Consider the following 27093-nt stretch of genomic DNA (forward strand, 5'->3'; position numbering starts at 1 on the left):
TTCAATGTACACATATTTTATTTGAATCACTTGACAGCAGAACCAAGTGGTATCACACATATCGAGTTCTTTGCTTTTTTGTTTGACCACCATCGTCCTAGTCTGTGTTCCTGACCTACCCCTGCAATAAGGTACTGCCCATTGCTTGAAAACTGTAAACTGTTTACAAAGCCAGTCTGAAATTATAAAGTTTTTGATAATTCTTGCACTATATCATAAAAAGCTTACTTCATATAACATAATACAGAACAATTGAAGACACATCAACTGGTCCATTAGAAGTTTAAAGAAAAACTGTTGATTAAAGACAACAGACATCAGAGTTCCAACACAGAGTCTTAAATTATTTAGTGTCTTCTAACAATTACCATTTGAGCCATGCCATAAGAAAACCAACATAGTGGCTTTGTGACCAGCATGGGTTCAGACCAGCCTGCGCAGATGCGCAGACTGGTCTGGATCCATGCTGGTCGCAAAGCCACTATGCTGGTTTTCTCCTGGCACGGCTCATTTAATGGAGATGCTTTCTACATTTTGTCCTGCTAAGAACAGGCAAAGTTTTAAGATTTTATACTAAAGTTGGACCACTGGCCTATGCTGAAATATATATTCCCTTTCACACACTTAGTACATACATGTTCATGAAAGACTGAAATCTAAGAATTATACAATGTTTTTTTTCCTTTTGCAAGATAAAACTACAATACAACATATAAGTGGATTTATGTTTCTATAGAGGCAATGTTGTTGACAACTTCATCAGAAAAACACCATTACCTGTGGGACAGGATACCAATATTTCACAAGCAATCACATAGTTTTTGTCGAGCCCGTAAGGCATTGATGACATAGTTGTCCAAATGGCTGTTTGGAGTATGTGCGTCAGTGCGTCCATCCGTCCGGATTTCTTTGTCCGGACCATAAGTTTGTCACTGACTGTGGGATTTTAAAATAACTTGGCACAATTGTTCACCACCATGAGACGGTGTTGTGCGCAAAACCCGTGTCAACAGATTAAAGGTCAAGGTCACACTTGGAGTTTAAAGGTCAAATATGGCTGTAATTGACCTTGTCCAGACAATAACTTAGTCACCTGGCACAACTGCTTACCACCATGAGATGGTGTGTCACGTGCAACACCGGCGTCAATATCTTAAAGGTCAAGGTCACACTTGCAGTTTGAAGGTCAAATATGGCTATAATTGACCTTGTCCAGACAATAACTTCGTCCCTGAATGTGGGATTATAAAATAACCTGGCACAATTTTTATTTGGCACAAATGTTTGTCTCAGTGAGACGAGTTTCGTGTGCAACTCCCAGTCCTTTTGACAGCTGGGGGCTCAACATGTTGCCCTTTGGCATGTAGTTTTTATAGTTTTAGAATAAATGGTTAATCTTTATCTAGAATATTTACCCATAAACAAAGATACAACTTACAACAGATACTGTACAGATTGGTTCCAGTTTCTTGTGATCAGCTGAACACTTCCATAACCTTACACAGCCATCCTTGGATCCTGCTTTATACATGTACAACATCAGGTCTATATATGGCAATCATATTTGTTACAATTTACACAAACTTCATGTAACTATGGGAACAAGATCATTTTCCTTATCTTTATAATAAAGTAGTCAAGATTGACATTTGATACGATGATCTCCATTTTATACCATCATATCGATTTTGTGTTTATGTCATGCTTGTTTTGTTTTTGTTGGGTTTAACGTCGCACCAACACAATGATAGGTCATATGGCGACTTTCCCGCTTTGATGGTGGAGGAAGACTCCAGGAGCCCCCCTGTGAATTATTTCATCATGTGTGGGCATCCAGGTAGAACCACTGACCTTCCATAAGCCAGCTGGATAGTTTCCTCACATGAAGAATTCAATGCCCTGAGTGAGACTCGAACCCACCCGAGTGAGGCTTGAACACACGTTGATGTGGGTGTGTCATGCTTGGAAATTACAGCAAGTGGGTTCTAGGAAAATGGCATCAGACGCAAGAACAACAGTGTATTAGAAAGTACTATTTTCTTTTAAAACTGCATAATTATGTAAAACAAAGATGTCAAACTTCTATCATTGTTAAGTCTACTGTTTGGTCAATCTTTTCTTGTTTTTACTTCATAACAGGTCAATACATACTATATACAATTTCAAAGATCCATTAAGGGTAGTAACAGGAAATAAACTTTCAAAACACCTTTGTTAGCGTTAACTTAATAATTAAAAATGATTTTAATATGGCATTTTCCATTGTAAAATTCATCTAAGTTGGGTACCAAAAATATTAACATTTAAATTTTGGCTTTATTTGTTGATGGATAGTGAAAGAACTTTCCGGATGTCCAATGTAAGCAGCATTTTCAAAAATAAATTGTCATGTTTCAAAAAAAAGTGATTTAACCATAGGCCTTATTTTTTGACATGTAAAAATACATTTTTGGACTTGAAATTGACATTATTCTAAGCAGAAATTCAAGAAGAAAACAAGAGCTGTCACTAATGGTGACAAATGCCCCCGCAGCACCTTGACCTTTGACCTGGTGACCCCAAAGTCAGTAGGGGTGGTGTACTCAATAAATACTCGCCTCAGTCACAATCAAATGCATTTTTTTGTTTCACTTGAGGTCAAAAATAAAAGTTTGTAAAACTCTTTTATTTTGAAATGTTAATTTACCATATACCTTGGTTCTACAAAAATAATGGCAGTTGTCGCTGTCTGATAGTTCGACAATATTTTTTTTGCGATATAAAGATGAATCTTCAGGGAAAACATAAAACAGACATGACCATTTTTAAAGGACTGTTTTATTCAAGTAACTCTTTGAGACCCAACAAAATTGTTACCACATGATAAGGTACATAAAAGTAATGTAGAAAACCCAAAAAACTAATAAATTACACAAAGATTTGTAGTTATTATCTTCTTTTGAAGTTCAAAATTCTAGAAATTTTTCTTTTCTACTTGCTTTCAGTTTTTGCATACCTTTTGAAATGCATTTATTCAACTCAAATACGTTATTTTCTAAAAATTCAGTCATTTCTCTTTAAATAATGGTCTCATTTTTGTGATTACGACTATGTTTGGCAGAGATATCGCAATTTTAAAATGAAAGTCGAAATTTATCCAAAAAGTCTACGGACAAGACATCATCGCCAAGTGCTTTCTACATAGGTTTTAGAAGACAGTCTTTTATTCTGTTGAACTTTTTATGTTTAAAATGATCAAGAACAAGTAAATAACAAACAAATTTAAGAAAAGAAGTATAATTGACGGTCTTCGGAATGTGTCTTCGAATAATTGAAGGATTTGAACAACTGTAACTAAATCAAAATGTCATTATGTGACAAGTTCTGTGCTACTGCTTACATAAATTAGGACTAATTGTTTTCATATTTCACTATATACTAAAATAATGATACTTGGAAGGATCCTCACTGAAATAGGCTGTTAAGAATCTCCTTCAGCTTGGTGTCTACGGACAAGACATTTGACCATAATTTCTGTCTAAAAGACAGATAGAGTAATAATGTTTCTGATCAATGCTCATGCATTTAATGGGCTTAAGAACTGACCTTGCAGTCTGTTATGTACACCATTTAGACTATGTTTATTTATCTGTAATAACTTTTAAACTCAACGAAACAAAATAAACCACAATCTTCCTGAAATTGGATGGTGGAAGAAACCACCTGACTAGACTTTGTTGAGGCAAGTTATTTACATGCTGTTATCAACCATATCAATCAAGAAATGGTAAAAAAGTATAAACACAAAGTTTAACATGAAGAACTCTATGAGTTCATCTAAACATGTTCATTAAAGTAGAAACATTAAACAAGAGGGCCAAGATGGCCCTAGGTCGCTCACCTAAGAAACACTCCATAACAGTGTAAAACATGTTTGACCTAGTGATTTCAAGGAAACAAATATTCTGACCAATTTTCATTAAGATTGGACCAAAAAATTGGTCTCTTGCGATAAAACAAGCATTTTCTTAGATATGACCTAGTTTTTGACCCTAGATGTCCCATGTTCAAACTCGACCTAGATTTTATCAAGGCAATCATTCTGACCAAAATTCATGAAGATCAACTGAAAAATACAGCCTCTATCACATACAGAAGTTTTTCTTTGATTGACCAAGTGACCTAGTTTTTGATCTCAGATGACCCATATTCAAATTCGACCTAGATTTCATTAAGGCAATCAACCTGACCAAATTTCATAAAAATCAATTGAAAAAAACAGTCTCTATCGCATACACAAGATTTTTCTTTAATTTGACCTAGTGACCTAGTTTTTGACCTCAGATAACCCATATTCAAAATCGACCTAGATTTCATCAAGACAATCATTCTGACCAAATTTCATACAGATCAATTGAAAAATACATCCTCTATTGCATACACAATGTTTTTCTTCGATTTGACCTAGTGACCTAGTTTTTGACCCGAGATGACCCATTTTCGAACACGGCCTAGATTTTATCAAGGTAATCATTCTGGCTAAATTTCATGAAGATCAGTTGAAAAATACAGCCTCTACTGCATACACAAGGTTTTCTTTGATTTGACCTAGTGACCTAGTTTTTGACCCCAGATGACCTATTTTTGAAACTGGTCTAAATTTCATCAAGGTAATCATTCTGACCAAAATTCATGAAGATCAATTGAAAAATACAGCCTCTATCGCATACACAAGGTTTTTACGTGATATGACCTAGTGACCTAGTTTTTGATCCCAGATGACCCATTTTCGAACTCGGCCTAGATTTCATCAAGGTAATCATTCTGACCAAAATTCATGAAGATCAATTGAAAAATACCGCCTCTATCGCATACACAAGGTTTTTCTTTGATTTGACCTAGTGACCTAGTTTTTGACCCCAGATGACCCATTTTCGAACTCGGCCTAGATTTCATCAAGGCAATCATTCTGACCAAAATTCATGAAGATCAATTGAAAAATTCAGCCTCTATCGCATACACAAGGTTTTTCTTTGATTTGACCTAGTGACCTAGTTTTTGATCCGAGATGACCCATTTTCGAACTCGGCCTAGATTTCATCAAGGTTATCATTCTGACCAATATTCATGAAGAAGAATTGAAAAATACAGCCTCTATCGCATACACAAGGTTTTTCTTTGATTTGACCTAGTGACCTAGTTTTTGACCCGAGATGACCCATTTTCGAACTCGACTTAGATTTCATCAAGGTTATCATTCTGACCAATATTCATGAAGATTAATTGAAAAATACCGACTCTATCGCATACACAAGGTTTTTCTTTGATTTGACCTAGTGACCTAGTTTTTCACCCGAGATGACCCATTTTTGAACTCGGCCTAGATTTCATCAAATGTTATCATTCTGACCAATATTCATGAAGATTAAATGAAAAATACAGCCTCTATCGCATACACAGGTTTTTCTTTGATTTGACCTAGTGACCTAGTTTTTGACCGAGATGACCATTTTCGAACTCGGCCTAGATTTCATCAAGGTATCATTCTGACCATTATTCATGAAGATTAATTGAAAAATACAGCCTCTATCGCATACACAAGCTAAATGTTGACAGACGACGGACGACAGACGACAGACGACAGACGACGGACGACGGACGCCGGACATCGAGCGATCAGAAAAACTCACCTGAGCATTGCTCAGGTGAGCTAAAAAGTAGGAAGAACTTGTTAAACTTATAGCTGAGAACAACATCTTAAAAAGATTACAACTGTGTCTTAAATGGAAAACTAATGAAACAAACTCCCTTGCTGACTGCTTAAATAGCTGTATGTTGTAAAATACTCATATGACATTTATTCTGTGAGACCCATAACTCACACTAATATTTTAAGTAGTCCTGCAAAATAAAATTCCTGTGAATTTTAACCTGTTTACAGAATAATTAAATGTTCACTGTGATAAGATTTTATCACTTAGTTTTGAGTCAGCTAATGACTTACATATTATGCTTTTTTCTTAAAATTCCCAAGATACATTCTCTTTTTCTAGCCAGTAATATTTTTTATTAATATTGACCTTTTCCATTATATAAGATAGTATGACCGAGACAAAGTTTTTTAACTATCTTTTTATCACATTTACTTCTTTTTTTCATGTTATCACCTATATTAATATTATTTTCTTGGAAAAAATACTGGAACAAATGTTAGTAACTCCAATCGTAAATCAAACTATGATTTCAAATTCTAGACCTCTGCTCTGATGCATGTGGGGAAGTTGGCAGTTACTTGCAGAGAACATGTTTGTACAGTACAGAATCAATTAACAATTGTTAAGTTACATAACTGAAATTCTGTTGAAAAAGGGCATTAAACCCCCAAAAACAAAACAAATCTAAATAGCTCTCATTTCTGAAAGGGAGAAAGCTGCAAGGAGACTACGTAATCACGTAGTAAATTGCTTGTAATTTCTTTTTTAAGATGATTTAAACTGCTTCAATTTTATGTGATTTCAGTCAGTTACAGAATAAAAGTTGATAGGCGAATGAATAGAATGAAATCTTGAAAACCAATCACCATTATATCTTGGCCCTGAAGAGCACAGAAATATGCCATCTTGAGTGGATTATAGCAAAATGTTTAAGTTGAAAGTGGACAGCCCACACCATGTCTAACAATAGATCCATACTAAACTAGAATATGACCAAATGTCAAATGATTTTGCTTCTATCTTCTCATTCTTTCTGTTTTACTACTAACTTGTAAAAGATTGTTGTTTTTTTTTGCATTTCAGAGTCTCTTGATTTATTTCAAAGAACTCTTGATATATTTCTAAGGTCCAGTGCTGGTTTTTATTGAAAACAGAAAATATATTGAATAGTATTTGCATAATGTCTTGTCCGTAGACACCCTCATTGCATGCCTTGTTTTAGCCATAACAAAGGGAGGGTTAGAAAGAAATGTATTATTCCTTTTTTGATAGCTTTTAACATTTATATAAGTCATGTATAAGATTAAAACATATTCTATATCCATTGTACTTCTCAGATTCAGATTGTACACACAAGAATAAATGGGTAACATTTTGCATTTGGAAGAAGTAAGTTTCATTAGAAATATATTTATTCTATATTTTGTATAAACATTAAGTGTGGTGTATCATTGAAACTTGATAAATAGCTCCAGATGGTTTTATAAATGATATTTGTCAAAAAACCTTTTATTTCTTTAGTGTCTAAGGACAAGACATGTGCCTACGGACAAGACATTTTGCAATTCAACAACTATTTATATCTATATAACCCAGTTTAATTCCATCTAATGTTTATCAACTTAGACACTATCCTAGCAGCTTTCATACCAACAGTGATTAATCTCTAATATTGTACCCTTCACAAAGAAAATAGGTGTCTACGGACAGGACAAAAAAATGGCGCATTTATCATTGTCTGTTCAGAGTCAAATTTGAGGAGATAAGAAACTTCCATCTGAAAGAATGCTATTATTTTCAGAAGAAGGTAGACTGAAGTTCACACAGAGACAAATAAGACAGTAAAAAAAAGAATTATTTCATAATGAAATCACATATCTGATATGAGGAAGAGCAAAAAGGCAAAATATATAACAAAACGGTCATGTCAGTCTTCAGTACATAACTTCTGTTGTGGGTGACATAGACAGTTGAAATAACTTGCGGCTGAAAGAAGACGAATTTTCCTGTAAACCAAACAGCACAAAAAGGTCTTGCTGGTTCAGGTTTTAATTAAAATGAAAAGACAAAAAGCACATTTTTTAAGGTGAAACAATATAATGCTGAATTTTGGCCTTTTTTCTGTTATTGGACAGCATGGCGTTCGTTTTATATGTACATCAGCTACCTGATAGTAGTTTTACCTGCAACTGGGTAGTGATATGTAACTCCTGAAGTGCTGGAGACAGAATATATAAACATGCACTTTTAAATTTGGGTGTATAACATGGAGCACCTAAAAAGTATGCATTTGATTGTGACTGAGGCGACTATCAGCATGTGAAGTTTGAAGGTCCTGGGTGAAGTGGTTCGCATGTAAAGTGCCTTCATGCAAAAAGTTAACGTTGGCCCCTGTGACCTTGACCTTTGAACTGGTGACCCCAAAGTCAGTATGGTTGGTGTACTCATAAAGTACTATCAGCATGTAAAGTTTGAAGGTCCTGGGTGAAGTGGTTCGCGAGTAAAGTGCCTTCATACAAAAAATTAACGTTGTGACCTTGACCTTTGACCTGGTGACCCCAAAGTCAGTATAAGTGGTGTACTCAATTAAGTACTATCAGCAAGTGAAGTTTGAAGGTCCTGGGTGCAGTGGTTCACGAGTAAAGTGCCTTCATGCAAAAAGTTAACCTTGGCCCCTGTGACCTTGACCTTTGACCTGGTGACCCCGAAGTCAGTAGGGGTGGTGTACTCAATAAGTACTATCAGCATGTGAAGTTTGAAGTTCCTGGGTGCAGTGGTTTGCGAGTAAAGAGCCTTCATGCAAAAAGTTAACGTTGGCCCCTGTAACCTTGACCTTTGACCTGGTGACCCCAAAGTCAGTAGGGGTGGTGTACTCAATAAGTACTATCAGCATGTGAAGTTTGAAGGTCCTGGGTGCAGTGGTTTGCAAGTAAAGTGCCTTCATGCAAAAAGTTAACATTGGCCCCTGTGACCTTGACCTTTGACCTGGTGAACCCAAAGTCAGTAGGGGTGGTGTACTCAATAAGTACTATCAGCAAGTGAAGTTTGAAGGTCCTGGGTGCAGTGGTTCGTGAGTCAAGTGTCTTCATGCAAAAAGTTAACATTGGCCCCTGTGACCTTGACCTTTAACCTGGTGACCCCAAAGTCAGTAGGGGTGTTATACTCAATAAGTACTATCAGCAAGTGAAGTTTGAAGGTCCTGGGTGCAGTGGTTCGCGAGTAAAATGCATTCATGCAAAAAGTTAACGTTGTGACCAACGAACGAACGGATGGACAGTTGAAAACTAATTTGCCTCCCTTCGGGTGCATAAAAAAACCTGTTGCAGATCAAAGAGAGCCTATTGTGGTTGGAAAGGAGTGTTTGCATTTAACTGATACTGAAGTATGAAGATATGCTACATCAATTCATCTTAAACTGAGCATCCTACAAGTTGCAGAGACATTTTGTTTACCTGAAGCAACAACATCTGAGTTGTGTAGTGCAGCCACAGACGTGATCCAGTTTTCTTCCTGACCTTGAACCAATGAACCCTCCGTTGCCTGGCAACCATGAGCATTTCTCAGGGTAAACAATGGCTTCTTTTTCATTGTTCCCCACAGAGACAGAGAACTAAAACAGAGACAGAGTAATGAAATTGCATGGTAGGCTGCTTATATACAACTCGGACATTAAACATAGAAATAGTGACTTAACCCTTATCACTCTGGACAAAATTGTTTTTGCCTTTGTAACCAGTGTAGATCATGATCAGCCTGCACATCTGTGCAGTCTGATCATGATCTACACAGTTCGCTATTCAGCCAGTATCTTTTTGGTAAGCACCCCTTTTAACAGTTAATGGCACTGTCCAATTTGGAAGACGGACAAGTTCATTGTAGAAATTTAGCAGGGTAAGGGTTAATATAGTACACAAACTTGTTACGATGAATCTTTCAACAAATGGTACCTTGTTTATTATGTAAAACATGTTCTGTAAATCAATACATTCTTGTCACAGTGCAGAAAGTAATTAAGAAGCCCTTATCCACTTTTGCAAGGATGGCATGTGTTACATGTAAAGGTTTATTTTTCAAAATATTCTGTATATTTTACAAGATTCCACCTCAAAACCAATACAATATTAGCAAAACAGTCCCTATGTAGCAATGAAATTTATACTGGATATTTTTCAGTATTTTGTTTGGTTTAATGTCATACCAACATGACTCATACATATACATCATATACAGTCAAACTTGTACGAGAGACATCTATTAAGCGACTTTTTGCATTCACAGACCACTTTTTTATTTGCTGCTGTCAAAGAACAAATTCTGTCGTATTAAGAGACCAGTTGTGTTCCTAAAGTGGTCTCTCAATGGAAGTTGTACTGTAGTGACTACTGAGCTTTTGACTGCAGAAGAAGACCACTCATTATTTCAGGCATGGGTGGACACCTGTGTAAAACCTACAACCTTCCTTCAGTCAGCTGGATGGCTTCCTCACATGAAGAATTCTTCACCCAAAGTGAAGTTTCAAACCCACAAGGGTAAGATATTTAAAGAGAACAACCAACACCTCTCCGTCATGAAGGCCACCTACTGGATATCTTATGTTCTTGAATAATCGTTGACAGCATTCAGACCGTATGTCATTGATTACAAATCTTACAACATTTCTTTTTATACTGCTACGTCTAAACAGAGATGTACTACAACTTTGTCACATTATTTTGTTCTACAAGTGTTGATTGGTTGTTAACTTACTTATCGTCTGCTCCGGAGATAAAGTTTGATTCACTTATTAAAGCAACACAGTCCACAGAACACCTGAAACAGACAACTTGTTAGTTACATGCTTTCAGTACACACTAAATATATGTGTTAATCTGTTTTAAGTGTCCGTATCAGACAAAATCACATTCAAGTTAAGAGTTAATGTCACTATATGCTTCTTTTATAATTCCAGAGACACCTGGCCATAAGTAACTTGTCTATGTAAGTAGACACAGTTATACAATGGGAAGAAATTATTCTACAAGATCTAAAAGTGGTCCTTACAAGAACGTTACAAATAATTCTGGTGAATATCCAGAGCGCACCATAGGAAAAGCCTTGTAAAAATCAGCTCTAGCAACACCAGTGTCCAATGGAAAGTAACCATTTGAACAATTTGTTTCTCAATTTTTAAATAATACTGGTGGCCCCTATGTTCACAAGAGCAGTGCTGTTTGTAAAACTGTTCATGGTCCATATACATATACTACAGACCAAGTTAGTCCATGAGAGGATCTCTTTAGGAACTAGATGTGTGTCCATAGAAATATTCTCTTTCTTTTGGATAATTAAATGTATAGATCAGTGCACTTGTCTCAAGATATTTGTCAATGATTAAAGAGACTGCTAATTTCAAACTGATTATAAATAAATTTGGATTTTTTCAATGTGTAAGTTTTGGTCATATATTTAATCCTAAAACAGATAGAAGCTTTGCCGATTTTATCACTTTATACAAATACTGCTATTTTTATATGGTTTGATTTAGGTTTCAGTATCTCTAATCAGGCTTTATGTTTTATAGTTATATGACCTTATGCCATTACTTCTGATGTTTCAAACCTGCAGTCCTTGACTAATGCTTCTGGTTGTCATATACCATTTAGTATATGTGATATTTGAAAAAAGAAATTTTTTAAATGATTTTTTTTAGCTCACCTGTCACATAGTGACAAGGTGAGCTTTTGTGATCACGCAGCGTCCGTCGTCCGTGCGTTCGTCCGTGCGTCCGTCCGTCCGTCCGTAAACTTTTGCTTGTGACCACTCTAGAGGTCACATTTTTTGTGGGATCTTTATGAAAGTCGGTCAGAATGTTCATCTTGATGATATCTAGGTCAAGTTCGAAACTGGGTCACGTGCCTTCAAAAAACTAGGTCAGTAGGTCTAAAAATAGAAAAAACCTTGTGACCTCTCTAGAGGCCATATATTTCACAAGATCTCATGAAATTGGTCAGAATGTTCACCTTGATGATATCTAGGTCAAGTTCGAAACGGGTCACGTGCGGTCAAAAACTAGGTCAGTAGGTCTAAAAATAGAAAAACCTTGTGACCTCTCTAGAGGCCATATATTTCAAGAAATCTTCATGAAAATTGGTCAGAATGTTCACCTTGATGATATCTAGGTCAAGTTCGAAACTGGGTCATGTGCCTTCAAAAACTAGGTCAGGAGGTCTAAAAATAGAAAAACCTTGTGACCTCTCTAGAGGCCATATATTTCACAAGATCTTCATGAAAGTTGGTCAGAATGTTCACCTTGATGATATCTAGGTCAAGTTCGAAACTGGGTCACGTGCGATCAAAAACTAGGTCAGTAGGTCTAAAAATAGAAAAACCTTGTGACCTTTCTAGAGGCCACATATTACACAAGATCTTCATGAAAATTGGTCAGAACGTTCACCTTGATGATATCTAGGTCAAGTTCGAAACTGGGTCACGTGCCTTCAAAAACTAGGTCAGTAGGTCAAATAATAGAAAAACCTTGTGACCTCTCTGAAGGCCATATTTTTCATGGGATCTGTATGAAAATTGGTCTGAATGTTCATTTTGATGATATCTAGGTCTAGTTCGAAACTGGGTCATGTTCGGTCAAAAACTAGGTCAGTAGGTCTAAAAATAGAAAAACCTTGTGACCTCTCTAGAGGCCATATATTTCATGAAATCTTCATGAAAATTGGTCAGAATGTTCACCTTGATGATATCTAGGTCAAGTTCGAAAGTGGGTCACGTGCCGTCAAAAACTAGGTCAGTAGGTCAAATAATAGAAAAACCTTGTGACCTCTCTAGAGGCCATATTTTCCATGGGATCTGTATGAAAGTTGGTCTGAATGTTTATCTTGATGATATCTAGGTCAAGTTCGAAAGTGGGTCACGTGCCTTCAAAAACTAGGTCAGTAGATCAAATAATAGAAAAACCTTGTGACCTCACTTAAGGCCATATTTTTCAATGGATCTTCATGAAAGTTGGTCTGAATGTTCATCTTGATGATATCTAGGTCAAGTTCGAAAAAGGGTCATGTGCGGTCAAAAACTAGGTCAGTAGGTCTAAAAATAGAAAAACCTTGTGACCTCTCTAGAGGCCATACTTGTAAATGGATCTCCATAAAAATTGGTCAGAATGTTCACCTTGGTGATATCCAGGTAAAGTTCGAAAGTGGGTCACATGCCGTCAAAAAGTAGGTCAGTAGGTCCAATAATGAAAAAACATTGTGACCTCTCTAGAGGCCATATTTTTCATGGGATCTGTATGAAGGTTGGTCTGAATGTTTATCTTGATGATATCTAGGTCAAGTTTGAAACTGGGTCAACTGCGATCAAAAACTAGGTCAGTAGGTCTTGAAATAGAAAAACCTTGTGACCTCTCTAGAGGCCATTCCCTTGAATGGATCTTCATGAAAATTGGTCAGAATGTTCACCTTGATGATATCTAGGTCAAGTTTGAAACTGGGTCACGTGCCTTAAAAAACTAGGTCAATAGGTCAAATAATAGAAAAACCTTGTGACCTCTCTAGAGACCATATTTTTCAATGGATCTTCATGAAAATTGGTCAGAATTTTTATCTCGATAATATCTAGGTCAAGTTCAAAACTGGGTCACATGAGCTCAAAAACTAGGTCACTATGTCAAATAATAGAAAAAACGACGTCATACTCAAAACTGGATCATGTGGGAAGAGGTGAGCGATTCAGGACCATCATGGTCCTCTTGTTGTTCTAAGTAAAGCATAAACATGTATGTACAGACTTCAGAGTACATGTATAACCCAAATTTAGATACCTTTTGATAATATTATAAAATTTCCTGAAGAAAGAATGTCTTCTATCATCAATGTCAACAAAATTAAACATGCATCGCTAGAATGAACCTATACATACATAGAATGAGCATTGAAGACAAGTTGTGATTCTTCTATAATCTTCCATATTCTAATACTACTGTCCCTGCCGCCTGATGTAATTGCCCGCTCTCTTGATAGACTGTCTATCCCAGTAATTTTGTCCTGATGACCAAACCTGTAAACACAAAGAACATCCTTTTTTCCATATGGGCAAGAAGCCACTGTAGAATTCTTGTCATATTTTTCAAGAAATTTATCCATCTTATTCTATATTTCATACTCTGTTGATCCAATGACTGATGCTGGACAAATATATTTGTCATAAAAGTACTTCCAAAATGTAAGAGTTAAATGATCCATCCTGCATGCATACACTTATTTCAATTTTTAAATTGCTCATTTTTAAGATTTAAGTGTTCATTTCTTGTATTTATTTGCTCCTGCCTCCAGTATTGATGGCTCAATCAGTGTATTAGGGCCGTTTTTATATCATTATTTCACCTTTTGATAATTTACATAAAATACATACATGTTCATAAAATAGTCAGAAAAAATAATAAATCTACCTGTAAACAGTAAAACTTACTTGAATAAGTCATCATTTGATGTATTATATCACTGAATCTATAACTGAGAGATGTTTTGTACCAACAAAAATTTTTTCATGTGACAATTTTTCTTGGGTATGAACACACATGGCAACTCATTTGTATTTTGTGCATGGTAAATTTTAACATTTGACATCTGAGCTGTTGGTGAACTGTTAAGTAATGTTTCATATCCAAAGCAGTAAGGAGCAAGCAATTCAAGTCTGCCACCTTTACCACTCTGCAGTGGATGTCCACCTTAAAATTATGGACTTCAGCAAAACTTTACAAGCTAGAGTTACCAATACCAGATGCCATTTTGATACAGGATAATAACACTGTTGTAATAAAGACCTTTCACTTTCAAATGTGACCTTGACTTTGGATCTGGTGACCTAGGTTGTACACTATGTATGTTATCTTGATGCTTCTTTATGAAATTCCTTCCAGCAATTAAGAAGACATGGAAGAGAATTTGATATTTGGCGTCCCAAGTGTGATCTTGACTTTGGAACTAATCATCTGGGTTATGCACTCAGCACGTCGTCTGGATAAGGTTACCAAATGATACTATTTTTATGAAAATGGTTCCAGTGGTTTAGAAGATATGAATAAGACAAGAATTTAAACTATCTGATCTTTGACCTTCAAGAGAGACCTTGACCTTGGACTAAATGACTCATTCCATGTGCTGCTCATATGCTCTTGGTGAGGGTAACAACTGATGCTACCTTTGTGAAAATTTTCCGAACAGTTTACATGATATGGAGCTGACACATATTACAGGTGGACCAACTGACAGGCGGACACCAGGACTCCAAAATAGTCCTCCTATATTTTATACAGGGTGCATAATAATGGACCGTATAAGTAAGTTTGTTTTTGTTTTTTGTTTTGGATTTAACATCACTTTTCAACAGTATTTCAGTTATTAACGATGGCAGTTAACCTACCAGTGTTACTGGATTTTGTACCAAAACAAACCTGTTCTCCGCAAGTAAATGCCAACTTCCCTACATGAATCAGAGGTGGAGGATGAATGACTTCAGACACAATGTCTTTTATCAAATCGTCACAGAGAACATATGCCATGCCTAGGGAATGCACTGTGATCCGTAGATCTGCGATCTCCCTATTGAGCTAAGTGGGCAAGTATCATTTAAGTAAATGAATAACAATATATTTAACTAATTTTCCAAAATGTATATATGAAAACACTTACAATGTTTCCACATAAGCTCTCTCATCTACATTCCAAATTTTCACAGATCTATCATGTGAACAGCTGTATAGTTGATGTGTATCTTTTCTAAATGTCAGGCCCTGTAATACATTATAATGGTATGTTATACATTGTATATACAATCTGGAATCCTATGTACACTAACAGAGATTCTTAAAGTCCTTTCCTTGTATACTAAAATAAATAATTCCTATCTCTAACTAAATCTATTAAGATTAGACATCACAATAAAGGGAACACTTTGACAATTAGTGCTTCATAAGCAAAATAATTATTGTCCTCCTAAAAGAAGGTACATTTGTACTGGTGTGATCTATTTCTAGAAATTCCAATTGGACTGACTTAAAGAAAAACACATTCAGTTACAGTTCAATCTATAGAAATTCAATGTTTTGGTCAAGCAACATGTATCTACAGAGCCCTACAACAGTCTGGAGACAAGGTGGAATTAACAGCAATTTTTTTTCATAAATGTTTGCCAGGCTCATTGCAGGGTTTCAGAAATCTGCAAATTTATTTGTAGCCCATTGGGCTACCAAAATTTTAATCTGGTACCCGATTTGACAAATAATTCTGTATACTTTCTGATATTTTGCTAAATCATGGTCGATTTTTTTTGCAGGTCAGGCAAGTGTTTAAATTGAAAAGCATAATCAATCAGTGTAAGCAATAAACTGCCTCAATATCAAATATCTGTCTTTCGATTCTGATCGCTCGATAAATATTGAGGTCAGCGAAACTGAAAGTACACTTTGTCAGGTGGCACTAAAATGGCGTAATTTTCAGACTGGTTTGCATATTGTTTTAAACAAAACCTGTCAACGACTTTGATGTTATTGGATCAGTCTAAAATCAATCTTGCACATGTTTTTGAAAACATTTGCCTGTGGGTACGATTAAATAGTTAATTGTTTGCCGATTGTGACAGTAGGTGTTAAGATAATTAAAGCCTCGGGCGTGTATTTCTTGATAAACAAGGGGATTATAGACAACTATCAAAATTATATTTGAAGACGAAATTATTGATTTCAGGGCTACTCGATACGGAGTTCCACGGTAGCCCGCCGGGCACGCTCTGAAAAAATTTAGTAGCCCGACACAATTTTCTGGTAGCCCCCGGGCTCCGGACATGGGATTTCTGAAACCCTGCTCATTGAAATTCTTGTAAAAGACATATTTTTCCTATAAAATTTGATCTATCTATGCAGTTACAATTCTACTTTTGTGCAGAAACTTTTAAATTATAGGGCCCTATGTTCTGATAAAAAAATGTTTATTTCTCAATTGACTCCAGATTTGTGTAGGTCACTGCATTTGAACTTACAGATATAGCATCTCTGTGACCTTTAAATGTATGTAAGAGTGTCATGGGGCCAGCATCCCAGATGTGTATCAGCTTGTTAGCATCTCCTGTTGCCTGTAAAATCGAGAGGTTTTAGAATTATACAAGTACATGTAGGACATTTATGACTTCCAGCAAAAAATAGTAAAATATGAGTCTTCAGTAAGAAATCTTGAATAAAATTAGGTTTATATACCATAATGGCATTTCTAGTATACTAATGACCAGTGGGCAATTGTGAAACTATGTATGCCATTGGCTGTTTACTGACCTTTTTCACATATATTACTGTATGAAGCTGATGTCAGAATGTGCAGACATTCTGCCAGGGACTGGAGGAGCGCAAATAACGAATCATTTGACACAGTGTGCCAGTATCAGCTGAACAAGTCAACTGGTATTTAAGAAATTTAATCATAAATTTGATACCATTTATAGTTAGGTACATGACCTGACCTGACATGTTTTCTTTAATTTCTGTTTGTGGAAATTTCTCGGATTCTTTTGCTTTTCCATTAAATAGAAATCAACCAATTCCCTTTTTATCAACTAAAATTAGTTCACAACCATACAGTCCGAAAATAATTCAACTTTCTATTTAACAAAAAACAGAATCTAGAAGAATGGACCAGCTGCTGTGCAACAGGCTGCACAGTAACAAACGCAAGAAAAGCCTTTAACAACATAGTGCATTTGCGACCAGCATGGATCCAGAACAGCCTGCGCATCTGCACAGTCTAGTCAGGATCCATGCTGTTCGATTTCAAAGCCTACTGCAAACAGAGAAACCGTTAGCAAACAGCATGGATCCTGACCAGATGCGCAGGCTGGTCTGGATCCATGCTGGTCGCAAATGCACTTGATTTTCTCACGGTGTGGCTCATACATGTATATTTTTCAAGACGTACCAGGTATTTTCCATCAGATGATAAAGCCATGGCAAGTACATGTCCTGTATGTCCTACATGTTTCTTCTCCGTACCTTTACGTCCTCCATGGATCACATGAACTTTTCTCCTTTCCTTCAATGACCCTTTATAATGTATTATATCAAGTTCTGATTACTTACAAGACCATAAGTCACAAAACAAAACAAAAATGAATGTACTATTAAAGTTGCATTCATCTATCTTTTTTTGTTTGGGATGCAAACTAGCAAGTATTGTTGTGACTTGGATCATCTACATATTTATCAAACAAGAGCACTGTCTAAGGGAGCAAATGATCATCTTCTATAGGTGCTTGATAACGCACTGTGACACAAGGAAAGAGTTATAGATTTTTATGTGACTACTTACACTTGATAATAGAACAATCTTTAGATCCACTGTAGACAAACTGACAATCAGGGGAGATAACTACACAGGTAACAGACAACTGATGACCACGGAACAAGATAAGATCTTCTTGTGAAGGGGGAACAATCTGTAAAGAAGATGTTATATAATATGAAATATAACTACTATTACTGCTGTATTTATGCATTTATTCATCAAGACAAAGTAAGTTTCAAAGCATATCTTCAACAAAAGGTTGATGAAGCCCTTAGTCACTTACCTGACCAAACCTATTGAGCTTACTTTTGGTTTTCCTATTTATAACTAAGACAGATTAATCAAGTGGTTCCTGAGGATAAGGGCCAAGTTGAACAATTTTGAACACAGCTGAGACATGTCCATACAAATGCTACACACAAGAGTTTGGTGTAGATCTATTAAACAGTTCGGGGGGGAAATGGCATTTAAACCTTTTTTTTCTATTTTAGCTATAGCAGCCCCTGCAAGAGGTCAACTGGCACCATTTGAATATAGTTGAGAGAGGTCCATACAAGGATACCACAGATCTATTTGTTAGCAGATCCATCATGCAGCAATTCCATGTTAAGATTTTAGGGTAAAGACTTTTTAACCTTTACCCGGCTACATTTCTAAAATGGACTGGTCCATCATTCATTTTGGGCAATACCATTTATTATTCGAAGGGGTGTTCACTGAAAATTACTGACTGAATAGCGAACAGTGCAGACCATGATCAGACTGCATGAATGTGCAGGCTGATCTTGGTCTGCACTGGTTGCAAAGGCAGAACGAGTTGCCGCCAGCAGGCTAAAGGTTAAACCCATATTTTTTTTTCCATTGAAGGAGTATTTAACCCTTAATTGTATCTGTATATGCAGAGTTCTTAATAAAGTTAAAGGTAATCACTTGTTCACATTACTGAAACTAAATCTTCAGTCACAGTTTTACTTGCAAATGGTATCAGAAGTCTTTACAAGAGACACTGATGTTTCTTACATATATGATCAGCTTCTTTCAGGGGTGATGTGTTGAAAAGACCGTAAAAAACTTACATTTTCTGCCAATTTTCTCTGCAATTTGCCAGCCTGTTCCAACTGTAACATTACAAAATAATTCACATTATACTGACAGTAATACTAGACTAAGTAATACATTAATAAAATAAATCGGTAATACTACATATTTACATTTGCTCATTCTTTTCCATTGAAAACTTCGATGTTAATCTTGTATGAATAGCAAAAGGAAAGGCACCAAAATTATAACAACACTGCTTAGTGATAAAAACCGCTGACGTATAGTTAGGGCGCACATTCCTTAGATAACATAATGCAATTCTCGTGCAAAATTTTTAGATCAACCGATACATTCTGACCGCTGAAGGTGCGAAAAATTTTGACATCTCGAGTTTGCTAAAAGAAACAAGGAGTAAATTAATACAAAAGAACCAGGTGTCATGCTCGAGTGATTGAGTTATCATTGCACAACCCAGCTATGGTAATTTCACATAGAAAATAGGAAATCAGCCAGCACCATGTGAATTTCTTGAGCGAACTCGGGTGCCCAAGTCATCGATGCTCGAGCAGTGTTTCATTGTATTTTTAAAAAAAAACTCATTTATAAAATTTTCTTCTGCACTAATAAATTAAATACAATTGATCAGCACTTTCTATTATTTATAAAAGCACTAAACGTACCAGGTCTTGTTTGAGTCTATGTGATACAGCATCTCTGTTAACCTCATCGTCAATGTTATTGTCCCTCTCTGCAATGTGAAACGGTATTTGCTGCACTAGTTATATAATGTCAAGATTTGCTTAAAATTTCATTTACTTCATTTGACAACATTATTTGTACCTAACAAACTCACAGCATGTCTGCAACCAGGGATCATAACTCTTACCACAAAATACAATGACAACTTAATGTATGAAACGCATCATTTCTGTCCACTTACAAAGCATTCATTTGTTCTTAGTTTAATGTAGGCATAGGAAATAGAGATCAATATAATTGCACCTTTACTAATCCTACCAGGTGTTCTGTATTACAAAAGTGGATCTATTGTGACATTTTGATACAAGCAAAACTGTATTATCTGCACTATTATTTACCTACTGGTACTTCATTTTATTACTGGCTTGTTAAAAGTTAATTTTTTACCATATGTAAGTTGACAAAATCATAGGAACCATGTCTGGAGGGGTAAATCAAACACAAATTAATAAATCCTTAATGATTTTGTTGTGCAAAAAAGTATGATATTGTGTCTAAAACAGTTTTCATTTTCCACTCAATTGTGTAATTGAAAGGGAAGTAAACTTATAGATCTCTACTTATAAGTACTAGCCCAAGGCAAGAGTTGTCATTCTTTGTGGATCACAGCTTTAAATCAAAAATTAAAACTTCAGTTATTGATATTAACAAAACTATCATAAACTTCACATTTGTGAAATCATTTTTGGTTATTTCAAGGACTTGGAAATTAATTTCTAGACATTATTTAATGTAATACTATCATTGAAAATTTTAGGGTCTATCTCTATTTAATGCTAATTTATTTTAGCTTGATTGTGATTAAAGCTTCAAGCTTATTTTAACCACTCTCGAGTCAGCTTCCTTGAAAATCCATTACTGGTGTCATATAAGGCATGGCCATGACTCTAGTAGGGCTCAAACTCATGACTCCAAGGTTGAGCAGCAGACACCACAACCACTAGACTCCCCCTGTTGTCACACATTTATGCAATAGCAAACAACGGTAAAATATAACAAAAGTTATCCATACCTTATAAAGAGTAAAGAAAAAGGCAACTAAATTATGACAGTTCCTCTTTTCTTAAGTTATATTGAAGTATTGATAATCATTTTACCTTCAGCTTCTATATGTTTCAAGTACTGTTTAGCAAGTCTCAGCTTTTTCTCTTGCACTGTCTCTTCCTCAGATTCTGATGAAGAGTAACCTTGGTCACGTGACTTTGTCACATGATCACTGAAATATTGCACAAAATTTATTATACATGAAATCTGTAAATGTATTTTTTAAAACTCAGATTTTCCGAATCACTGAAACATATAACTAAGCGAATTAAGTGTACGTTTTAGAGAAAACTTAGTCACTGTACTAGTCATAAAATCATGCCTATGTGAATATGATCTTCATTTACAGATTAAGAACACTTCCAAATGCAACAAGCGGTATTTAGACAGTGATTTTTTTTGTCCTTTTGGGAAAAGGTCCAGTACCGGATAAATTGGGAGAAATAGCGAGTTTTTTTACTCAGATTGGGAATTTTTATAGTTAATTAATAACATCATTTAGAATGCTTCTTCCTTTAATTGCATGTAAATAGCATCAAACAAACTGTTTAAATGGTTAAATCATGGTGAATGTCAATGTAACTAAGTTTTCCTTCTGCAATCATCAAAATGCAAACTTAATTTGGTCATTTGGGGAATTTTTGGATGATAATTGGGAAAAAAGATTGCATTTTTCAATTGGGAAAAGGTCTTTTTAGGGGTACTTTATAAAGAAGGAAAACAATTGCTGTTAGAGCCAAACAGTCTCTTTTACTTTATACAGGTTTGATTTTTTATCTTCCTGTCCATTACTTACTCTTCCTCGATGTCTGAATCACTTTCAATTTCCTCATTTAATCCATGAAACTTCTTCTGTTTTGGAGTGCCCTTCCTTGGTATTTCTGCTGTCCTCTTCTTACCTCCCTGTTTTTTCTTGTTCTACAAGTAGAATACAAGCATTTGTTGACTGATTGCCATTTAGTGACAGTTGATAAACTGAAGAGATTAATGAAATGAGCCGCACCATGAGAAAACCAACACAGTGCATTTGCGACCAGTGGGTTATTAGTGTCAACAAGAGCGCCGCCAAGTGGGGCAATATATGCCCAAAGGATTACATCAGAGGATTGGAGCAAAATTTAAAGAACTTGACTGTTGAAGCCCAAAGGACAGGAACAACAAAAAGAAGAAATTCCAAAAAAAAAAATAAAAAAATTCCAAGTCCTCAAAAAAATTCTTACCAGGTAAAGTTATGTCAAAATACATTTAAAAATTGGATGCACCATGCATGTTGCATCACAGAAAAGTGGTCTCGGTTTTTCCCTACAGAGTTACAGAGCGGACACGAAACACACTCATATGACCTTTGACCCCTAAGTGTGACCTTGACCTTGAAATGAGACATCCAAAACATGTGCTCTGCACGTCGTCTCGGTATGGTGAACATTTGTGTAAAGTTTCTTTGAAATCCTTCAAGGGGTTCAAGAGTTACAGAGCAGACACGAAATTGCTAACGGACGAACAGATGGACACCGGGACCATAACATACTACGTCCCTTCGGGCGTATAAAAATAATTTGTTTCATATCATATTTTGCATGTTTTGATATTAAAATGGCAGAGCCACAGTGTCTGACAGGCATTTTCAATGGCTAAATTTTAAGAAGCAGGATCAATGTTTGGGGAGAAAACTAGCTTCAAATAATTATTATTGCATTTCTGGATAATAGATTCATTAAATTTGAACTGCTACACACATCTCTGGAGACTTTAATTCTAAGTTTAAGGTTCTTGTAAAGCCTTTTTATTTCAGAATATCACAAACATTCATATACGAAAATTTGACAACAAAGAGACAAACTTCTTTCAAAATCATATAGAGATATAAATCTGCCTTTATTTCAAAATATTATAGGTATACAAGTACATGTACTAAGAAGTATTTGACATTTTATACTAAGTTTGACTAGTATTCTGTTTATATAATTTGATGTAGATTCTACATGTATGCAATATTATTCTATTTCTAATATAAACAAGAGCACTGCCTTGCGGGTGCTGACGCTCATCTGATTTTTTTTGTGTAATAGAAATATTGTCCTACCCATGATTTTCTAAGTCTAAAAAGGGCCATCATTCTTGCAAAAAGCAGGATAGAGTTATGTTTCTTGATGTACAGTGTACACTTATGATGGTGAAAAACTGTTGCAAGTTTTAAAGCAATAGCTTTGATAGTTTATGAGAAAAGTTGACTTAAACATAATACTCAACCAAGAAAATGATTTTCTAAGTCCAAAAGGGGCAATAATTATTGCAAAAAGCAGGATGGAATTATGTTGCTTGCTGTACAGGGTCAGCTTATGATGGTGAACAAGTGTTGCAAGTTTCAAAGCAATAGCTTTGATAGTTTAAGAGAAAAAGTTGACCTAAACATAAAACTTAACCAAGAAATCTGATATTTTCTAAGTCCAAAAGGGGCCATAAATCTTGCAAAAAGCAGGACGGAGTTATGTTTCTTGCTATACAGGGTCAACTTATGATGGTGAACAAGTGTTGCAAGTTTTAAAGCAATAGCTTTGATAGTTTAGGATAAAAGCTGACCTAAACATAAAACTTAACCAAGAAAACTGATTTTCTAAGTCCAAAAGGGGCAATAAATCTTGCAAAAAGCAAGATGGAGTTATGTTTCTTGATGTACAGGGTCTGCTTATGATGGTGAACAAGTATTCCAAGTTTCAAAGCAATAGCTTTGATAGTTTAGGAGAAAAGTTGACCTAAACATAAAACTTAACCAAGAAATCTGATATTTTCTAAGTACAAAAGGGGCCATAAATCTTGCAAAAAGCAAGAGGAGTTATGTTTCTTGCTATACAGGGTCAGCTTATGATGGTGAACAAGTATTCCAAGTTTCAAAGCAATAGCTTTGATAGTTTAGGAGAAAAGCTGACCTAAACATAAAACTTAACCAGGCAACGCCGACGCCGACAACCGCTCAAATGATGACAATAACTCATCATTTTTTTTTCAAAAAATCAGATGAGCTAAAAAGGCAGTGGCTAGGGGTATGGATCCGTACCTCTAGACAAGTGTGTAAGGCATTTTCTAGGGGTATGGACCTCCGTTTTTCTACAGATTAAGGGGCATTTACGTATCAAATTTGATGAAAATGAAATAACAAATAAGACTTCATCAGTATTCACCTTAAATTTGAATCTAAATGGTTTACAGATACCAACATTCGCCCGATTGGTTACATTTTCTTTCGAAACGTAAATAACCGAGGAACATCAAATAAATCCCGAGAATTCGAACTGGCAGAAAAAAAACATTAAAGATTAAACAAAATAATGTTAAATTATGTTGTGAAAAAAAAACACAACTATTTCTAATTATTAACCCTAAGGGTATTTATGTTTTCCACATATTCGGTAGCCGTTAAGAGATACAAGGGACGTTTTCACAAACCAGTTCTTTTACTTAATCAATAATGTCGGTTAATTGATTATTAAACAATCAGTTCCGTGCCAATTATCATTATATCTTGTTAAATAACAAAATAAATAGGTGCATATTATTATGGCTAATTTATTTTTTTTCTGCTGAATTTCAAATATAATTCATTTATTATTATACCAGATTTATATAGCGCCCAAGGTTTTCATGACAAATTTCACGTTCAAAGGTGCTTTACATAGTTCAAATGCAGCCACACAGGGCGTATAATTCATCCTCTACTAGTACAGACACAGAGCCATCTGACCAGAGGGACAGAGTGAGACAAAGCCCCTACGACAGAGAGATCAGAAATTAGATACAGGCTTGTCCGGCTAACTTAGCCTAGCTCGTTGCGAATAGACAGCCTCGTTCTTTAACGTGCCCAGTGTATATAGCACTGATACACGCAAGGATTGCCTGGGTTCCTGACCAGTACACCTCTAGTTGGGTGGGAAACACTGAAAAGCGTTTCTGAAAATTCCTGAGTAGCTGCCAGGGATTGAACCCCCGACCTCAGGATTGGAAGGCCAGTGTGCAGGGTTAGATTCATTCATTAATAGATCTGTTATTAACAGTTTAGTTTGCAAATGGGTACTCGACACGGAACAGTGTATTCATTTGGAGTTCCTCGGTGTTGTAGGTTTTGAAAGCAGTGTTCCAGATAATTTTTTGACCCCATGAGTAATTACCCCCACTTTTCAGAAGATGGGGGTAAATTCAAAATTCCAAACTCGGATAAAGGGTAATTTTAACAATACTTACCGTTACTATAGAGACAAAGACAGACATTATAACAACACCATAAACTGTCCTTTTCAGTAAGTTTTATCCAAGGATACGATTTTTTCCAACTTTCAATGGTAGATTCTGTGACAGCCACATGCGACTTTTTATTTTTTAAAACGGCAGAAATAATGTCTTCGATTATTGGTTGCACCAAGCTCTTAGTCGGTAGAGGTGTTTTAACCACAAAAAACTTATCAATTTTTCTCTGTTTTGCTTCGGAAGCCATGATAAAAAATAATGTGTCTACTTTCGTTTTAATACAACGATCAAACGCTTGATTTTGATAAGTAAATACATAAAATTTCTAGAGCGCCTAGACGACGCAGATGTTCAAGTAGACTAGTTTACGGTTTCTAAGACAGGTAGAACGTTTTAGCGAAGTTAATAGTTGTTACCCGTCGCATTGTTTATACGGAAGTAGTGATCAGCTGTTTTCAACATGTTTTCATTTAAATATAAATAAGGTACGCTTCAAGTTTTAATGTTGTGCGTAAGTTCAAAGTCATGTACGTATAATGTACGCATCAAAATGAAATCATGTGCGTTTTTAGTTGATTTTTATGCGTAAAATACGCCGATACGCAGCTTATCTGGAACACTGTGAAAGAAAAGTTAAACAAGCGGGTGGACGCTGGTATCTGTTAACCATTTAGATCTGAGTGAACACTTGTCAAGACTTATTTGATATTTGATTTTCAACAAAATTTCAGAATCAGATGTAGAATTAAGATGTAAATCTCTAGAAAAAGGAGGTCCGTACCCCTAGAAAACCCCTAACTGGCTTGTCTAGAGGTACGGATCCCTAAAATCAAATTCTAGAGGTACGGATCCGTACCACTAGAACTATAAAAAAAAATCTAATTTTAGTTCAATGCCTATCATTTCTGTTAAAAAGTGGCTGTAACGACCAAAGGGGTCCGACACGTGTGGGTCACCTTAATATGGCATAACAAATAGTCCTAAGGCACTGGGGGCAAAAACATTGGTCAATAGATATATAACTGTGACCAGGGAAATTGCTCTCTATGGGCCTTTCAACCACCTCACTCTACAAAACCCCCAAAAATTTTAACACACTTCGTTGCATCTATTGTTTCTCTCTGTGAATTACAGGGCTATGCATTGCCTCTCATGAAAACACACAACTTTAATCCATGCCTTAAACGATGTTCATTTTGTCAAGCATTGTGTGTCACAATAACGAATAAATTTCGATCCATTTACACGCATTCGTACACACGGAATTTTTTGACAGGACACTGGAAACGGACCTATTTTTAAAAAAAAATTTGGCCTTACCTTTACTGTACAACCAGACCTATAGCAACTATAAAATATCAGATTCCAAATCATCCATATGCGGAGTGAGTAGATAAGGCTAATGTAACTTGAACTTATTAAAGTTTGGTAATTATATCTGACTGTAGACTTGATTTGAGTAGCCCTGTTGTACTTTCAGTAAGAGGGCGCAGCCTTTGCGATTTAATCATACCGTCTAAAACTTACTGTCCGAACACACTACTACATACGAAAGCGGTAAACTTCAGTATTTCAGAAGAACTGGGTTAACCCAAGGCAGCATAATTTTCTTTACAATAATTTTGTTTAGGTACGCAACATACCTGAGTCTGTTTGCCTTTACTTTTGATGAAAAATGACATTTTCTTTCGAGGTTTTCTACCCGGAAGTGTGCAAAAACACGTGCTAGACTAATTAATAAACGAAACAAATCGGGGCCATCATGATCATGCATCAGCCATAAGGAAACCTTTTTAATTTACAGGCACATAGACATTTTCGTGCGCGTCAAGCCACAAAGAATGTTAGTAGAAATAAAATAAAATCGGGCTAAATAAAAGGAAAAAGATTTTTTAATTATTTAAAAGATAAAAGCAGGAATACTGTTCTAGTGTGTAGGATCCTTACCACCAGAAGGGTATAGAGGAACTAGAAAACATTCAAAGATAAGCTGCAAGATT

General features: G+C 35.7%; 1 protein-coding gene across 2 annotated transcripts; it reads right to left on the bottom strand.

Moving 5' to 3' along the window:
- Positions 1-26871, bottom strand: LOC128547862 (U3 small nucleolar RNA-interacting protein 2-like). 2 transcript variants are annotated; one of them, XM_053521425.1, is made up of 14 exons: positions 26737-26871; positions 21651-21772; positions 20908-21026; positions 19732-19799; positions 19087-19128; positions 18035-18161; positions 17645-17769; positions 16719-16811; positions 15374-15474; positions 13602-13739; positions 10440-10502; positions 9146-9303; positions 1439-1518; positions 1-176 (listed from the first exon to the last, which is right to left on the bottom strand). In XM_053521425.1, exons 1-14 carry the CDS (start codon positions 26773-26775, stop codon positions 27-29), a joined length of 1425 nt encoding a protein of 474 aa, XP_053377400.1. In that variant the 5' UTR covers positions 26776-26871; the 3' UTR covers positions 1-26. The 2 variants fall into 2 exon arrangements, with proteins under 2 accessions (XP_053377400.1, XP_053377399.1); XM_053521424.1 differs by having other exon boundaries at positions 1439-1521.
- Positions 26872-27093: the final 222 nt, after the last annotated feature.

The sequence above is a fragment of the Mercenaria mercenaria genome, chromosome 13 (genome assembly GCF_021730395.1).
Source record: "Mercenaria mercenaria strain notata chromosome 13, MADL_Memer_1, whole genome shotgun sequence".
NCBI lineage: Eukaryota > Metazoa > Mollusca > Bivalvia > Venerida > Veneridae > Mercenaria > Mercenaria mercenaria.

Bases quoted from the DNA above. Each gene is read 5' to 3' on its own strand.
- LOC128547862 (XM_053521424.1), bottom strand. From the start codon at position 26,775: ATGTCATTTTTCATCAAAAGTAAAGGCAAACAGACTCAG. The intron at 13,740-15,373 runs GTAAGTGTTTTC...TTGTGTTTACAG, and splicing joins AGAGCTTATGTGGAAACATT to GTTTGGTCATCAGGACAAAA. The intron at 10,503-13,601 runs GTATGTATAGGT...TGTCTGTTTCAG, and splicing joins GTCTTCAATGCTCATTCTAT to GTGTTCTGTGGACTGTGTTG.